This window comes from Ochotona princeps, chromosome 21 (assembly GCF_030435755.1).
Source record: "Ochotona princeps isolate mOchPri1 chromosome 21, mOchPri1.hap1, whole genome shotgun sequence".
Lineage (NCBI taxonomy): Eukaryota > Metazoa > Chordata > Mammalia > Lagomorpha > Ochotonidae > Ochotona > Ochotona princeps.
This window is the reverse complement of record NC_080852.1, coordinates 33,605,570-33,622,568: the sequence shown is the minus strand read 5'-3', so window position 1 is coordinate 33,622,568 and position 16,999 is coordinate 33,605,570. Positions and strand designations below refer to the sequence as shown.

The following is a 16,999-nucleotide window of genomic DNA, read 5'->3' as shown; positions in this document are numbered from 1 at the left end:
CTTGGGGCACCAGGAGCCTGACCTCCGATCTCATCAAGACTCTGCCTCTGGGACTCTAGGGTGGAGACTAAGCTGACAACTCAGCGTCCCCCGCGATAGTACACAGCCATCCGCCCTGCCCACCAGGGCCCAGAGAAGTCCAGAACACCCTTTCTCTTGCTTGCACCCTTCCTGAAGAGGTGGGAAAACTGAGGTGGCTGGACATGAGCCAGGGCAGCCAGTAGGACCTGTGCCCATGCACTCAGCCCCTCCCACCTCCTAGGGAGAGGGCTTGGTCCTGCAGACATCATCCATCACGACACTCCCAGAGCTTTCCAAACGTCACTGTATTGCATTGGAAGCTCCAAGTATCATGTTTCCTTGGTGCACGGGCCGTGCCCATCTGCTAATGCGCAGATATGGACTGACACAGGCCCTCTGAACGCTGGGCCACGGGCCAGACAGGAACTGATGGGCTCTGGTGCCCTGGAGTCGGGTGATGGTGGTTAGCAGGTACCAGGTCACTGCTGACCTGACCCTCAGTAGATGGAAGGTCCCACTGGGGCTTGCTACACTTGCCCTCTCCCCTGGCAGACCAAGTATCAGGGCACTTTTGGTGGCTATGAGGAATGGCAGGCAGCCCCATTCACCTGCCAGACTCAGGCACACCTGCACCTGGGCTCTGGCTCATGGAAGCGCGTGGAGTCCCTGCCAGCCCCCACCTGCTCCCACCAGCCTCACCGAAGAATTCTGGCACTGCAGGCTGGAGCTGTTGAAGCGCAGGGCAGTGACGCGTGCTGGGCTGCCTGGGATATGGAATAGGCACTCGTACCCACGCTGGCCTGATTGTGGCTGTGGCAGGTTTCGGGCAGCCAGGGTGATGGGCTTCACCACGCCCACGGGAATATAGATCTGGGTGGAGGGCAGGATCTGTGGGCAGTCCTGTAAGTGAAAGTCTAGGCTGAGCCCAGGCGAGGGCTGAACAGCTGGTCAACCCCAGTACATTCCAAGATGGCAGTCCACACGGAACCCACTGCACCCACTTTATACCCTGGCAAACTGAGGATCACAGTCAGGAGGGCAGGGGCAGAAGGCCTGGGTTCTGCTCGCCATACACTTGCTGACCGGCCAGGGCAAGCTCTCTGCCCCGGGAGACACATGTCCTATGTCAAGGACCCAGCACGATCCTGCTGTCCAAAGAGCTCCAGCAGGCCTATAGCTGCCAAGGCCTTTAGGGCTAAGGCAGCCCAGAGTGAGGCACTGGGGTGGCAAGTTCTCGGCTGAGGGCCCCAGGGTGTGTAAAAATAGCCAGAACCCCACAGAAAAACAGCCGGGACTCCTGGGGCTGGTGTTTCGGCAACAATAACTGATGCAATGGCCCGGCTTCCTTGCAGCACGGCTGGCAGCAGCCGCGGAAGAACCAGCCTCTCGGGAGCAGAAGCGTCGGAGCCAGGCTTTAAATAGGGATGCTGAAAACAGGCTGCAGTCCCTGGGCCCTGCAGCAGCTCCCAGGGCAGCAAAGGCTCGGGCCCAGCCCTGCAGAGCCCCACGCAGCCCCAGGACTTGTCTGGCCCCTCAAGGGATCTAGGGTAGCATAACTGGCTTGGGCCAACTGAGCTCCACGCTGCATGGGTAGGGATGCCCTGGTGTCTGCCATGGTGTGTGCAGGCAGTGGCTGCAGCATGGAGACATGAGTAAGGACAGTGGCCTAGACCCACGCCCACATTGGTGGTGAACCCAGTGACAGCACCCCAAGATGCAAGCTGGAATCCCATGTGGCTGGGCCTCCCCTGGGCCATGGCCTGCCCATGAGCTCCCTGGGGGTGACCTGAGCTGCTTCTTATTGCTCATCCAAGGCTGGAAATATTGATGAGGCCTAAATGGTCATGCCTGCAGGAAGCCAGAGGGCGACCGAGGCAAGACCTGGGCCTCTTGGTACCCTTAAGTCTCAGAGACCTCTTGGCTGGTGGCAGGAGACACAGAGCAGGCTCACCTGGCAGGAGGTCCCAGCCACCACCGCCGCGTGCAGATGCAGTAGATCAGCGCAGATGCAGCCAGCTAGAGCTCAACGTCAAACTGCCCGCCTCCGGCCAGGTCTATCCCTCCTGACTGCCAACCCCATGCTTCGGGCAACAGCCTTCTCCCTGGTACCCAGTATGCCGTCGCTCAGTTATGTTCTCCATATATTGCAAAGCCAGCCCAGAAAAGCCAGTAGGGGCACTTGCTGCGCACTGAGAGTGCGGCATGAGCTTCAAGTCTCAAAGAGTGCCTCACTTCCCAGCTCCTGCTACCAGGAGGCCATGGAACACCCAGGGCAGCCAGCAGCTTCCAAAAGGTACTCTTCCTTTCTCCCAGGCTGGTCCAGTAACCTTGGTGAAAGACCAGCAGCTCCTGCGAGGCAGCGGCGTCAGCATGCATGGAGGGCATGGTGCCAGGGTCCTTCAAGGTCCCAGGCCCCTGTTCCTCTTTGGGACAAGAAGATGCTGCTTTTGCCATTCTGGTTAGACTCGGTCTGCCTGTCCTGGATGCCCACCCGTCCTCTAGTTAGGACAGTTTACTCAACTGACATTGAGGCTGCTGCAAACTCCCACCTCCCAACTGGAGCGTCCTTGGCATGACAGTGGGGAAAGGTCACTCGGGGAATAGGCCCAGGGCCAACCTCCTTGGTTCTGTTGAAGCCAGGACCTGGGGTCTCTAAGAGGAATGAAGATGGTCCCTGCTTCCTGCAGTTCCCCTCTGGGACCCTGTACCCCAGCCCTGTCTGGCCAGCCTTTTCCACGTGCTAGGCTTGTGCTGGTCACCCCCACCTCCAAGCAGAGGGCACAGGGAAGGATCCAGGGTTCTCAGAGTTCCCGTCCCATACTAGAGCAGGCAGAGAAAGCAGACAAGGTGGGCACATGCCACCTGGACCGCAATGGTCTCAACAGAGGCCAGGTGAGGACACGAGGTACAACTGGGTACAAACAGGAGTCACCCAGGGGTCCACAGGAGCCACATGGGGCAGAGGGGCATGAGAAAGAGGGGGCCCATAGGAGGCTGCTGTGGTCATTAGGCATCCAAGGTGTCCCCAACAGTTTCTTTTGTTATTTGTGTCCATGTCACACCTCTGGGACTACAGAGCTTCAGCAAAGAGTGCAGATGTGTGGAAGGAATTCACACATTCTCTTCTAGGCCCAGTCCTGCCTCCCCTGTCCAACTCTGGCTCCACAAGCTAGACACAGGGTACCCCCCCATCCACTGCCGTGGGTGTGGACTGCACCTGCCCATCTCAGGCTTGCTAATAGGCCCCAGGTCTCCCTGGCTTGTTCTAAGAATGGAAGAAATAGCCTGTTACTCATGAAAAAAGTCAGCACCTTGCCCAGGTCCCACAGCAGTTACTATGTGACTATAAGTAATTGCCATGCAGTACTTCAGGCCAGAGCCCACCAGTGCTGCTCCCTCCTCTGCCCAAGGAAGCAGGACAGTGGGCTTCCTGCCCCGTGTCCTCCTGCCCCAGGTTCCCACCTGCACTGGTTCTAGGTCTCGGGTAAGTCCCTGCCGGGCAGCCTGCAGCCCCCAGGCTGTAGGGAGGGCTCAGATGCTGAAGGACCACAGAGGGAACATGAACATCTTGGGATCTCATCCCTGGTGGCCCAATGTGCAGCCCCAGGATGGGCACCCCTGGTGGTGTGTGAACAATATGCAGACATTGCAGCTGTTCACAGTGCTGGGCAGGGGGTGGGGGAGTGAGGTGGGGGCGGGGAACGATCCTTAGGCTGCACCTCCCCCTGCAAGCTGTCCTTACCTCAGACATGTTGACACGGCCCTCCAGGAAGGCGCAATCAGCAGCGTTGTGAGTGCACACGTGGCGGTACTTGCACCAGTGACAGGGGAAGGAGCCATTGACACAGGACAGGCAGCTGCAGTGGGGGGAGTAAAAGGAAAACAGGTGGTGAGGCCTGGGGACCTGGCCTATGCTCCTTGGACACCACCTCAGGCCCTTTGTGCCAGCTGCTCATGACCCGCCAAGTTCTTCCCTTCAACTTGCACACAGCCACAATCCTGGTCTCTCAGAGGCCTCATCTCCAGTATAGCCCCCTGGGCCGTTCCCTCCTGCAGGGTCTCCAGACCACCTGGTGGCCCATCCCAGCTCCACCCACCTCGGGACTGCCAGCCACATGCAACTGTTAGCATCCCAGATGTATGCGTGCAACTTAGCAGCCGCATTCGGGTCTCCCTCCTCTTAAGTAAGAACTTGGATCTCAACCCAGGCAGTGACGGTCTGCCAGGATCTGATAGGCTGAGCCTTGGCACACATCCCCTCCCACGTCAGGCGCTCCCTACCCACAGTGTCTGGGGATTGGGGGCTTCAGCACACACAAAACTTGCAACCTCCGAGGACATGACTGCCACCCAGTCCCCAGGACTTCCCCACCTGCTTCGGCCACCCTGTCCTTCTCTTCCCTCAATGTCCCTCCAGGCCCCTGCCCTGCCCATAACCTAGGACCAGAGAAGTTGTAGCTTGGAGGTAAAAATGCTGCCTCGTTCTCAGCAAGGGCCCCAACCCCAGATGTTTAAATCCGTTTAGGAGTCGGTTAACAAAAGACAGGCTGGAAAAATCAGGCAACTCTTATCCCTGAGGCTCGATCCATTGTCTACTGGGGGCTCCCCACCATCTTCATGCCTCACCTCACCTTGGGTTCCCAAGTCAGGGCCAGAACTGAGTCTCTCTTGCAGTCCCCCTGTCTGGCTCATGGTGGGCTTCAGTGTGGGCCCTCGGTCTTCCTTTCCTTTCTCTGAGACTCCCAGCCAAGCCCTCCACACTTCAGCCAGGGATCTAGAAGAGGCCTGGGTATGCCCAAGAGTTGCCACCGGCCCAGGAGCAGCAGGCACTTGGAGACCATCTCTGGGCCCCACACTGACCCCAGCAAGCTTATCTCCTCCCTGCTTTCCTGGCCTCCATTCTGGGACCCGTAGGCCACTCGCTGCCCACCCCATGGTGGCCACAGGACATCCCATGTGTGAATGGGTGCACATCATACTCCTACTCAGGGTTCTACAACCGACACAGCCCATGACAAATCCCACGCCCTAAGTGTGCCCTCAGCTGCTCGAGTGGCTCTGCTGTGGACACGTCCACACAGCCTCAGTCCCCACTCCCTCGGAGTCCCTACACCCTATACTTGTGGATGCTTGCACCTGGCAGGCTGCCCCCTCCCTGATGACCTCATTCCAGGAGCCCTGGACTCAGGGCTGCCACCTGCTGCCCCCAGGAGACAGGCAAGTATAGTGAGCAGGCAGGGCAGGGGGCCCGGGACACTCACGACTGGTGGACACTGCAATTGTAGAAGACAAAGTCCACAGATGCGAACTTCTTCCCCGTCTCCTTGGACTTCAGGTACAGCTTCACCACCCGCTGGTCCCCTGCCGAAGCAGCATAGCCCTGGTCAGCAGGGCCACGGGGGGCCACAGAGTACAGAGGAGGACCTCCCCCACAGTCCCGCTGCTGGACCAGCATCCACACTCACCCTGGCCCCGCGTGATAGGCGCCACCTCACGGGCGGAGGGTGAGAGACAGTGGATGCGGCCGTCCTCCAGGACACTCTCAGACTCGGTGAAGTCCTCAAAGGAGCAGTTGACGCCGGCAGAGAGGTCAGGCACATTCCAGGCCTGCAGCACAAGCTGGGGCACACAGGTGGGAGGAGTGGGTGAGCGAGGTGGTCTCGACCAGCAAATCCCGCCTTCCAGCTGTCACAGGGTAGCCACACTCACTGGGACCTGGGACATGGTGACGGACACATTGCGTGGCTGCACGGTCAGCTGCACACACTGCAGCAGATCTGAGGCGAAGCGCTGGGGTTCATCCGCCCGCTCGCAGGCATCCTGCCTTGAGCAGCTGCAGGCAGAGGACGCTGAGACGGGGCCCATGGGGAGACCCCAGGCCGAGACCACAAGGGTGGTGACATCCCCTGCACCTCCCCTCCCTTCCCCCTAGCACCGTGACGTCCCTGCTCCTGGTCTGGCTGAGACCCACAGGAGCAATGAGGGAGCCAGGACCACCTAGAAGGAGCCACACGGGACCCTCCCTACCCCTTGTAGCCAGAGCAGCTATACTCACACGCTGTGCAGGACACACCAGCCGCAGTGGGGATCCCGGGACCCCAGGCACAGCTCACAGGATGTGTACTGCACACAGCTCTCCACAGGTACCCGAGTCACCTGGGGCAGGGGCTACAGCGTTAGACCTCACCAATTCCTCCCAGGGGTCCCCAGGCCAGTGCCACTCTGCACGTTTCATACACCACAATAGCCCCTGGGCTGGGGCTCTACTCATGCACAGTCCACACGCGGGTTCCCAGGGCCTTGCCTTTACCATGTCATGTCAAACAGGCCAGGAAGGGAGGGAATCAATGGGGCAAGTGGAGCTGGGGGTTAAGCAGTCCCAGTTTGGACCAGACTTTACTCTCCCAGCCATATGGATGGGCTGGTCAGGCCCAAGCAGAAGCACTAAAGGAGGCCAAGATGATGTTCAAAGGGGGCAGATCGGGGTTCCATGTGTCTGATCTCACTTGTTCAGCCTGGCTTCCTGGCACAGGGTCAGGAGAACCCACCCAGCTCAGGACAGGCAAGAGCAGAGGGAGGGAGGCGTGGTCTTGCTAGATCTCTGCTGTGCCAATCCACCCTGCACACGGCCAGAGGGCTACCAGGTTGGGCTGAGGCAGGCTCCACATAAGCTAGGCTCTGAGACCATGGCCACAGTTCCCACAGGGTCCAGGCCTGGCATTCCTACTCCAGGCCTCAGAATCCAGGGGCCCCAGATCCATGGCCCAAACCCCACAGGGATGATGCCATGAAGCCGCTCTGGTCCAAGTGCTAGTTTCTGCAATTATGCACACGGGCCAGGAGGCTCTGCAGGCAGCACCCAGACAAGGCCAGCTCACCCACACTGCTTCCCGAGGAAAGGCCCCTGCACAGCACACGCTGCACTGGTGACCCGGAGCCCTCACCCTGCCACACTAACACCCAGGCCTTGGGGAGGCAACCCTACAGGAGGAGTAACCCCTGGTGCAGGCCAGCCCAACCCTCAGCTCCCCAGTGGCCACATACCCCGGCCTCCCACAGTGTGACCACAGTGACACGCACCTGCTTCTCTGTCATGGCATACAGGTACTGGCGGTTGGGGCTGAGGACGAGGTCGCGTAAGATGGGGCTGCCCTCCTGGGCCACCACGCTCTCATAGGCCAGGGCCGGCTGGCCGCCAGGGTTGGAGAGGTCCACCAGGATCTGTGGTGGCAAGGGTCCTGTGTGGGACTCTGTCACAGCCCCCCAGGGGAGCCTGGCACCGGGCCTCTATTCTACCACACTCCCTACCCACTGCCCTCCTCCCAGACACAACCCTAGGCCTACAGCTGTCAGTAGACGCCAGGGTCCCAGGGCAGAAGTCCTTACGGTTGGACACAATTACGACCTAACCCGCTCCCAAGCCACTTGGCCATCCAAGGACAAAGGCTGGGAGAGCCTAGGGTGGGCACCCGATCTCTCCTGGTGGCCCCTCTGGGCTTCCAGAGAAGTGCGGACAGCACGGGTCCGGGGCCTATGGGGAACACGGGGAGCCAGTGAAGATGGGAACGAAGACCAGAACCTCCGGGCTGTCCTGGAGGTGGGGACTGCCCTGTGAGAGCGCGATCACAGCAGGCTGAGGGCGAGGCTCTCACGGGTATGGAAATACATCCCTTGCCCCAAACAGACTGGGCGTTCATTAGTCAGCCTTCTCTGCTGCAGCCTGCTAGGCTGCAAGTATTTTTAGTTGCTTTTACCAAACAAATGTATTTAGTTAACAGAGAGACCCAGGGGGCTTTCCAGAGATGGGCTTATGGGGCGTGGTGGCCTGGCTCCCTGGTCCTAGGCAAGGCAGCCTCTGCTCCCCACCCTTTGATATCACCCACAAAGTTCCCAAAGGCTCTCACCACCAGCCAGCTCACCTCTCCTCCACCTCCACTGTAACCACCCGGCACAATGCCCCTTACTGAGGTCACCACCCAACTCCAGCATGGGACAGGGCTGGGCAGACCGTGGCAGTGCCTGAGCCAGCTCAGCCAGGGCTGGACAGAGGGCGGCCAGCCAGGATGGGGCGCTGTGTCTCAGGGCTAGAGGCTCTGGGCTGTGGGAGAGGGGGAGGGCCACATTCCTGAGAGCTCCAGGCCACCCCCCACATCCGCTCAGCTGCCTCCCCACCAAGCTGACTTAAGTCAAACCAGACCCGGAAGAGGGAGCCCAGAGCAGGGCAGGGGGGGAGGCCCCAGGGTTGGGTCCAGCTGGGACAGCAACAGGGGCTGGGCCTTGGTTGCTGGGTTACTTCAGCCTGGGCCCTCTGGGACCTCGGCGACGCAGCAAGGGGGCCAGCAGCCCAGATCTGCGCCTACCCGGGCCTGCTGGCTGTGTGGCCTGACCCTGTGTAACCACCTCAAGGGTGTCTGGGGAAGTCAGCCGCCCCCACCCCGCTGCTGTGACAGGCACTGCTCCAGCTGGCCAGCCCCAGAGAGGGCACTGGCCTGTAGCCGGCCTCAGGACATACGCTGCCCGCATCCAGGCTACGGCGGCGGGGCTCAGATGGGGCACACAGGACCTGTGCCTGTTTCCCCAGCTGTGAAACGAGAGTGACAGGCACCCCTTCCTGGAAGAGAATAGTTTATGTGGATGGGGCAAGGTGGGGGTGCTGCACAGGGTATTCAGGGTCCCATAGTTATCGCCAGACCGAGGCAGCTATACAACCCAGGAGGGTGGGCTGCAGACGGCTGCCTGGGAACCAGAGACAGTGGGCAGGAGCAGGATACAGCCTGTGCAAGGAGCACAGGGGCACAAGGGCTACAGGAGACTCTGTCTCAAACGCAGAAGCCTCCAGGAAGACTCCCCATCTCTCACTGTGTTTCCCCATCCCTACAGACAGCCCCAGGAGCAGTCCCAAAGCCACAGTCTGACCCATTTCACTCAGTGCCAGAGCTGTGGCTCCACCCAAGCATCACACCTCCGAGTATGGCATGTACAACTTCTTTAACTTGACCTTGACCTGGCACTTAGGGTGCACTTGAGAGGTACCCCAACTGGAACACATGTAAGAGTGACCAACTTCCTGCCACACGATGCTGGCCCCAGCCCTGCCCCATCTGCCAGCCTTCTCTCCATGCAGGGCCAGGGCTACATGGGCTGAGGCTACAAGCCATTCCAAGGGACAGCCCCATTCAACAGGAGATGGAGGGAGCATGCAGAGTTAAGTGCAGGGTACAGCAAGCTCCAGGGCATGGAGGGTGGGTGGGGCAGGTGGGGGAGAAGGAAGATGCAACTTGAGCCCTGGCTCTGGTACAATCCCCCTGCTCCCTGCCCCCACCCAGGGCAGTGTGCCGACCGGGACAGGTGGCACTCGACAGCTGCAGCCGAGAGCATGCGTATCCAGCTGTCCATCGCCACATACCCATCTGTCCACCCACCTGCCTTGCACTGGGGCCACAATGACTCCCTGCAAACAGAGGCGGGGGGACCCCCACAGAGGCTGACTCCTGGGGAGGCCACTGATGACCACAGGGTATGTCTGCGGTGCAGAGAGGGCAGGGCGGGTGCCAGAGAAGCAGTCTGGCAGCCGGAGGGTGGGCGGGAGGCAGGCAACAACCCCAAGCTGAGCGCCAAGTGGCCATGGTCTGGGGTCTTTGGGTGTACATACGCATTACAGGGTGCGCTGTATGCACACCAAATTGGGGGGGTGTATGGCCAGGAACTTGAGGCTCCCAGACAGGCTCACTGTGTCCTGGCTACAGTTTTCAGACTGAGACGCCTGTATGGCCCACAGGGCCAGGAAGTCGACCAAGGCTTACACAGCTGCACCTGGTGGGGGGAGGGGGAAGCAGGGTCTGTGCCAGAAGTGGGAGGAGGCACAGTATCCTGCCAGGAGGGCATTCCAGGGGAGCAGGAGGGCAGGGCCCAGACAGCAGGGCAGGCACAGGGCCAGGGCGGCTGGCAGGACAGCAGAACACACGCCGGCTGGGAGCACGCGTGCTGACACCCACACCCCCAGCCCACAGCTGTCCACTCTAGGGCCACCCACCTGGGTGCGGCCCGCTCTCAGGGCAGCTGGGTCCAACAGGCCCTTCCCTGCAGCAGCTGGGCAGCTGACAGAGCAAGTGAGAGATCGGAGCGCTGAGTCGTGCTGGGGCATCCTGCTACCCTTCCTGCCTCCAGCTGTCTGTCACCTCCTTGCTCTGCAAATCACTGGTGGCCCCAACAGCCAGCCCCTTGTGGCCTTTCACCACAGCATCCACGTGTGACGGGTTCTGATCTTGCAGAGTTCTGCTTCTTTGGCCATGGCGCACTGAGGACCCATGCCTTCTCAGAGACAGCTTCTGGGGGGTGACCCACGTTACCCAAACCCCCTCCACCCACACACATACACTCTCTTTGCCTGACTGTTGCAGCCCTCAGTCTCTCTGTCCCTTCTATATACTGGGCACTTCACCTTGGACTCTTAAGCTGAGGGCAGCAAGCATTCCTGGGGAGGGGATAGAGTACAATGACTTCTCAGGTACAAAGCCAGCCTAGGCACTGACCTGACCACCAACTGAACACCTGACCCCATTGGGGGGCCACCCAGGGCTCGGAGAGGACAGCTGCTGGTATAAGGATACCCCACATCCTGGGGATTGAAGTCCCAGACCATTCCAGCCGGCTGCCCAGCTCCCATCAACACCCCAATCATGGCCAACTGCTGTGGGCAGGCGGGCAGCTGACGACCCGGCCAGGTCAGCTGTCTGTCCAGTCCGGAGCCAACAAAGGGCCCATTCTCTGGGCTGAGGGCAGGCGGGGGCGCCGAGGAGGATGTCTGGGCCGTCCAGGCCGAGTGCCAAGGCCGGCACGCGCCCTAGCCGCCCGGAGACAGGGGGCTGCCCAGCTTGGCCCTGACCTGGGAGAGTGTTCCTCCACTCTGTCCACTCCTTGATGGCAGCCAGGGTGCTGGCCCATGATGTATCACTCAGCCCTCACCACCCTACCATGAAGTGGGGTGTGCTGGCCGAGCTGATCGGTCTCTGGCCAGGGTAGAGGGACAGAGGGGCATAGCCGGCAAGGCCATGGCACTGTCCGGTCTGGTCTCTGTGCAGCCACCACTGTCAAGCTGTTTGCAACCCAAGGTTGGTAGAGCCCTTTCTCCCATCTTCCCCCTTAAAAGAGCTCCCCCTCCCCTGGCTGGGTTGGGTTCCAGACCCTCTTCCTGGGTCCCCCCTAACATTTTCAGAAAGGCCAGGAGGAATTTGATACTGGAAAAGCAATTAGTGATTTCCTCTCGGCAGTAATTGGGTAATTAAAACATGATTTGCAGGAGGCCTGATGGCTGTAATTGGGCCAGACACACCTGGCAGGGGAGGAGGGGGTCCCAGGAATCCGGTCTTCCTTATCCTCAACCCCCACCACACAAAGGAGAGCTGCAAGCAATGAAGCCAGGGTCCTGCAGGTGGGAGAGCCAGGTTGCCAGAGATGGGCTCCAACCTGCTCCAGCCATGACCCTCTGCAGGACAAGGCCTCCCACACCCTCAGTCTCCTCATCTACGGCAGTGCTTGGGAGCCTGTGGTTTCCAAGGGTAAGTCTTGGCTGCACCCACTATGGTGGAGGACATGCCCTGGGGTTTCCATCAGCACACATCACTGACAAGGTCTCTGTCAGCCTCAGACAGGTCGAGACCCCCCGACTGGAGCCCAGGGCCCAACCAGCGTGGGGTCCCAGCAGATGCAGAGGCTCATATGGCCTCCTGTCTTTGTCTCAAACCCATGAACCCACCGTGGCCCTCCAATGCCCCTCCCTCCTAAGATGTCAGAGCTACCTGCAGGCCTGACCCTCAGCGTCACTCAAGAGCAGATGAAAGTTCCATGCACACTCCCTGGCTCCAAGCCCCTACCATGCAAATCACAAGGTCATCAGTAAACTCAACCACCATATACAGAACAGGCTCCCAGAGCAGCACTTAGGTCACCATGCCCCCCAACATACCCTGCCCAGTTGACCCCACCCCACTAAGTCCCAGGGGCTGTCTCAGCCTCCACATCCATCACTGTGCTGTCCAAGATGGGCTCAGGAGGTCATTTACAGCACTGCAGCCGAAAGTACCATCCTTACCAAAGGAGCTAGTGGTCCTGACAAGCAGCAACAGCTGGGTCCCCACCACTTCCCATCAATGCCCAGAGTGGACAGAAACACAGCCCTGCCATGCATGGCCACAGTGCTCCACCCAGCCTCCCAGACAGCAACAAAGATGCCCAAGGGGGCCAGGCTAGCAGGGCAGTGGACACCTAGGAACAGGCCACAGCATGAAGGGCAACCTCACCAGCTCACATGTTGACAGCAGCCCTAGAGGTGGAGGCCAGGCCCCAAGCACTCTTTGTGTCACCCCCTATCTGTGCACGCTCCCACGTGTGTCCACCAGCCTGACAACGGCCAGTGTAGAGTCAGAATAGCTGAGACGCATGTAAAGCATGCAGGGGCTTCCAGCCAGCCCAGGCTCAGGGCAGCACACACCAGGAGTACACCAGGAGTACAGCAGACCTGAGCAGCCAGGGTGAATGAAATCGTATGAGGGGTGGGGAAAGGGTCAGGCACCAACGTGCTCAGTGGATCTTGGTCTGCCACCAGCCATGGATCCCAAGGCTCTGGAGAGACAACACAACTAACGCCATGGGACGCCCAAGCCCACGAACCCCAGACAGTGCGGGGCCCACCTCCACAGGGACCCAGGCCCAGTGTGGGCAGTGGGCAACCAGGGGCCGAGCATCACCCTGTAGCATAAAGGTTTACAACGGCTGACAAAGGCCTGTATGAATGGGACCGTAACCAGGCCAGGGTCAGGGCACAGCAGCCGTAGCTTGTCACAGGTTCACCCCACTTCCCTGCAGCCCCCCAGATAGGGTCACTGCCAGCTGAGCTCCACAGGGAACCTGTGCCCAGCCACAGAGCCCAGGTGCCCTGCCCCGAGGTCTGGCAACCTGTGGGCCCTCAAAGTTCTTCCCCTACAAGCTGCTAAATACCACAATACAAGCCCTGGCCACAAAATGGACACAGCCCCAGCATGGCTACCAAAGCAGGCAGCGCTGGGTCTTAGGCCCTGTGGGTCTCAACAGGGGCCACGGGACCGATGTCCCCACTCTGGTCCTCCTTCCCCTGTGGACTCTCCCCACCTGTGCTCTGCAGGGATCAGGAGGGGGGGTACTCACTCTGCAGGAGTCTGGGGTCGGTTATTTTCCTTAGGGAGATCTGGGATGACTCCCAGACTCAAATCAGGAGCTTCCCTCGAGACCTCCTTCTGGGGGTCCAGTCTCCTAGAAGCTGAGGGAGGGGGTAAAAAGGGGACAATGGCCAGGGGTGGGGCTCTAGCGGGCAGAAGTGCTGGGACAGGCAGCCTCTGCAGAGGGAGGGGCAGGTGGCAGGCAGGGCTCTGGGGAAGAGAGGGGGAGGCAGGAGCACCCCCAGCCAGGGCTGAGCAGCTGAAGTTGGCAGATCTTAAATTAATCGGCTACAATTTTACACAACAACACGTTTGGCAGGGCCTGGCCAGGGGCCAACTAAGTCCCTGGAGCTCCCCAGGCACTTTTTAAAGCTGGGGAAGGAGTAGGCCAGGGAAAGAGGGGGAGTGGCCAGCCCAGCAGGCCCTGCTCCTCAGGCTGTAGCTGGGGGTTCCCAGGTCCCAGGCTCAGACTTGCAACTGGGAACTGAGAGGAGGTGAAGACGTCCACATCCCCTCTGCTACAGGAGGGGAGGAGGAGCTGGAGGCCCACAGAGCAAGAGGCGGTGGGAGAACCCAGCGGGGATTCTGTGGCCCACAGCCACCCAACACCCAGGCTTGGTCAGAACAACGCAGGGAGACGAGGGAAGCAGGAATTTCCTGCCAGGCTCCAGCCAAGAAGCAGCGTGTGTGGCTCCGGGGGGGGAAGGGTGTGTGGGGGGGGGGGGAGAGGGAGCGTCCCTTGCTGTGGGAGGGGTCATGACAGGGCCTAGGGTGGTACCTATAGGAGGTCACAGAGCCAGGCCAGGTGCCTGTGGAACTGCTACCCCGGTTGTGGGAACTAAGGATATAGCCTAAAGCCGGGCCAGGGGTGTAGGCCCTGGGGCACTATGGAACAAGGGGACAGAAGGAGACGGCACAGCAGGCAGCAGCTAGAGCCCCCTCCCTCCCCCTACTTGAGAGGGGGCAGGCAGCAGCTGCCGAGGGCCTGCAGGTCAGTGAGGGCACTGGGGGTTGGTGAGGGCTTCCTGGAAGAGCAGCTGCTGAACTGCTGCAGACCCTGGGCGCCCTCAGGGAGGGCTGGCATTGAAGCAGGGGTCCAACACCCCCACCTTCCCCATCCAGGGAACCTGTCAGGCCCCAGGCACCCTCCTGCAAGGACCCACAGAGGAGCAGGAATGATGAGGCCCTCGGCACTGCTGGCTCCACCTGCCATGGTTCCCTCTTCTGTAGAGCGGGGGCAGGGGTTGCTATGAGGCTTCCACGTGGGGCCAGCACACAACCAGTGCTCCCCGCATGCCCAATAAACACAGGCACTCTTAGGAGCACAGGCCTGGGGCTGCCATGACTGGAGATCCTACAAACAGCCCCAAGTGTCCAGTTCACAGAGCCCACCATCGACTGCCAACCAGCAGCTCCAGGCATCCCCAAAATGGTGCTACCCACTCACAAGCTGCACCTAGTCCGGGGGGTGGGGTGGTGGGAGGAAGAAACTGTCACCCAGAAAGGGACTTGAACCAGCAACACCAAGGCCCTTGGAGGAATTCACACTCTACTTGCCCGGCTGGACTGCCCAGCGGCCATCCAAACAAGTTGGCAATTGGCCTGGAGGAGTAGGCGACAGGCCACGGGGCCAGGGAGGAAAGGTGGAGGGACCTCTGGTCATGGCCCAGGGTGGCCTCTTTCTGTGGACCAGTCCACAAATCCAGGTTCCAGGCCTTAGTTCTCTGCCAGGTGGGGCGGGGGAGGGAAGTAGAACAATGGCCAACTGGGATTCAGGATTCCCCCCATTTCCCCAGCCAAAGTTGCCACCCAGAGGTGTCCTGGGGCACAGAGCGGGGGAGGAAGCAGCAATGGGAGCACTGGAGGAACCCGTCTGCCCAGCCTTACTGGGGAACCTGGGTGGTGCCGGGACTGGTCTGCCTGTCCCTCTTCCAGCCCACCCACCATCCCAGGGGATGCTTGCAACCCTGGGAGCCGAGCGGAGGTGCCCGTGGGAACGGCTCCAAGCCGACTGCATCCCCCCACCCCCTGGCATCTCTCCCTAGCACAGCTGTCTGCCAGGCACCACACAGCAGCACATACAGGGCCCTGGGTAGCTCACTCCTGCCCTAGGAGGGCGAGTGACAGGGAAAGGCCCCTTGTGCCAGAGGCGAAAGACTCCAGCAGAGGACCTGGCTGAGGGCACCAGAGGGTGCTGAGCTGTGCTGGGAGCTAACAGGGCCTTGCCCACCACAGTCCTGCACTCAGCAGCAGTCCACACACACCTAGCCTAGGTCATGAACATATGGGCTCATTCCACAGACAGGCTGGGAGCTCAAGTGTGGGATTGGGGGAATAGAGGGAGGAGGAAGGGGTGTTCCCTTCCCAGAGAGCAGAAGGACATGAGTCCCAGGGCAACCTCCACGGCCCAGGCCGAGAGCTTGGAGGCCCTGGCTGGCGGCAGGCCCAGCCCCACCCACGGGTGCACACACAGCAGGCGAGGAGCTGTGTCAGTGCCGGCCCTGGTGGCTGGTATTTCATCCCCAGGCCCGCCCCTGCTTGCTGAGTCCTGCCGCACCCGGCATCCCCACCCCGCAGTCTCCCTGGGGAACTTGCTTTAGCAGCTCACCCTGCCCTAAAGCCTGGTACCTACCCAGTAACACCCACCCACAGGTCCAGAGGCTTCCTTTTTGCCCTCACTCTCCAGGAAGCCCTCCTGGTCCAGCTCAGCATTGGTGGGAAGGAGAATGCAGAGGCCAGGGAGCCCTCCCACACCCCTCACCCTGAGGGGCCAGGAACACTGTCCCTCCAGTGCCCTGAACACCACTCCTCTGGCAGCAGTCCAAGATGGCGTGGGGGCGGGGGCCTACCCTTCCCCTGCCCTTGGCCTTGCCGCCGCCCTCGTGCAGGGCACTGCTGTCTCAGCAGACATTGGATCTCCCAGGGCTCAGGAACAGGGACCTGAGGGGAGGGGAGGAGGCCTGCACAGGCCACCCCACTCCCACCTCTCCTCAGCCTTCTGGGGTCATGAGTACACTACAGAGCCTGTCCCACTAGCCTTGGCCTCCAGGCTGCATGGCCTCTAAGGGTCCTCACCCAGGCTTGGACCCTTATTGGGCACCAGTGAGGTAAGCCCCTCAAGGTCCCTGGGCCCAGACCCTGTTCCCTCACCAGATCCCAAGTTCCCACATCACCACACCCCATGCCCATCCTGGCCTAACCTTGCGGATACGGCCGCTGCGAGTGCCGGCAAACACCACGGTGCGGCCACGGTAGTCGTAAGCAGCCACAGCGGTCAGGCCGTCATCCTTGTCCACGAACAGAGGTATGCCCTCGATGGTGACCGTGCCACCCAGGGGCTGGTTGAAGTCCTGCCCGCAGAAGTCATCATCGATCTGTAGGGGCTGTGAGCAGGAACAAGGTGAGAGTCACACCACGAACACCTCCCTGGGGACGGGGCCTCCCAGCTCGGCCTTCGCAGTCAGGCCAGGGGCCAAGGAGGGGCTTCCAGGGACAAGCACACAGCTATAAGGGCAGGCTGTACAGTCCTATGGAACAGGGGTCCTCAAGCCCACTGAGAGACAGAGAGATTGAGGCTGAAGCAAGCATGTCTCCCATGTCTCCTGCACCTGGCTCTGCGCAGAGCACAGCCTGGAGAACCACTGGCCCTCGAACGGTGTGACCTCAGTATGGGAGCCACCAAGCAGACATGTGCCAGGCCTGCTGCACTGGGGACCCTGCCAGTCACAGCCACAGCTGGATAGAGGTGGGTGCAGCCTGGCGTGGGGAGCTGGGTCCTCACTCAG

The 16,999-nt window shown here is 60.8% G+C and overlaps 1 protein-coding gene across 1 annotated transcript in view; it reads right to left on the bottom strand.

Annotated features, from left to right (window-relative positions):
• PLXNA1 (plexin A1) overlaps nt 1-16,999 on the bottom strand; it is a 47,174-nt gene that overhangs the window by 22,889 nt on the left and 7,286 nt on the right. Inside the window, exons 3-10 of the mRNA XM_058678437.1 lie at nt 16,415-16,597; nt 7,102-7,242; nt 6,077-6,177; nt 5,731-5,854; nt 5,487-5,640; nt 5,283-5,382; nt 3,764-3,878; nt 721-921 (exon numbers count right to left, since the gene is read on the bottom strand). Coding sequence (XP_058534420.1) covers nt 721-921; nt 3,764-3,878; nt 5,283-5,382; nt 5,487-5,640; nt 5,731-5,854; nt 6,077-6,177; nt 7,102-7,242; nt 16,415-16,597 — 1,119 coding nt within the window. The remainder of the gene's footprint in view (nt 1-720; nt 922-3,763; nt 3,879-5,282; nt 5,383-5,486; nt 5,641-5,730; nt 5,855-6,076; nt 6,178-7,101; nt 7,243-16,414; nt 16,598-16,999) is intronic.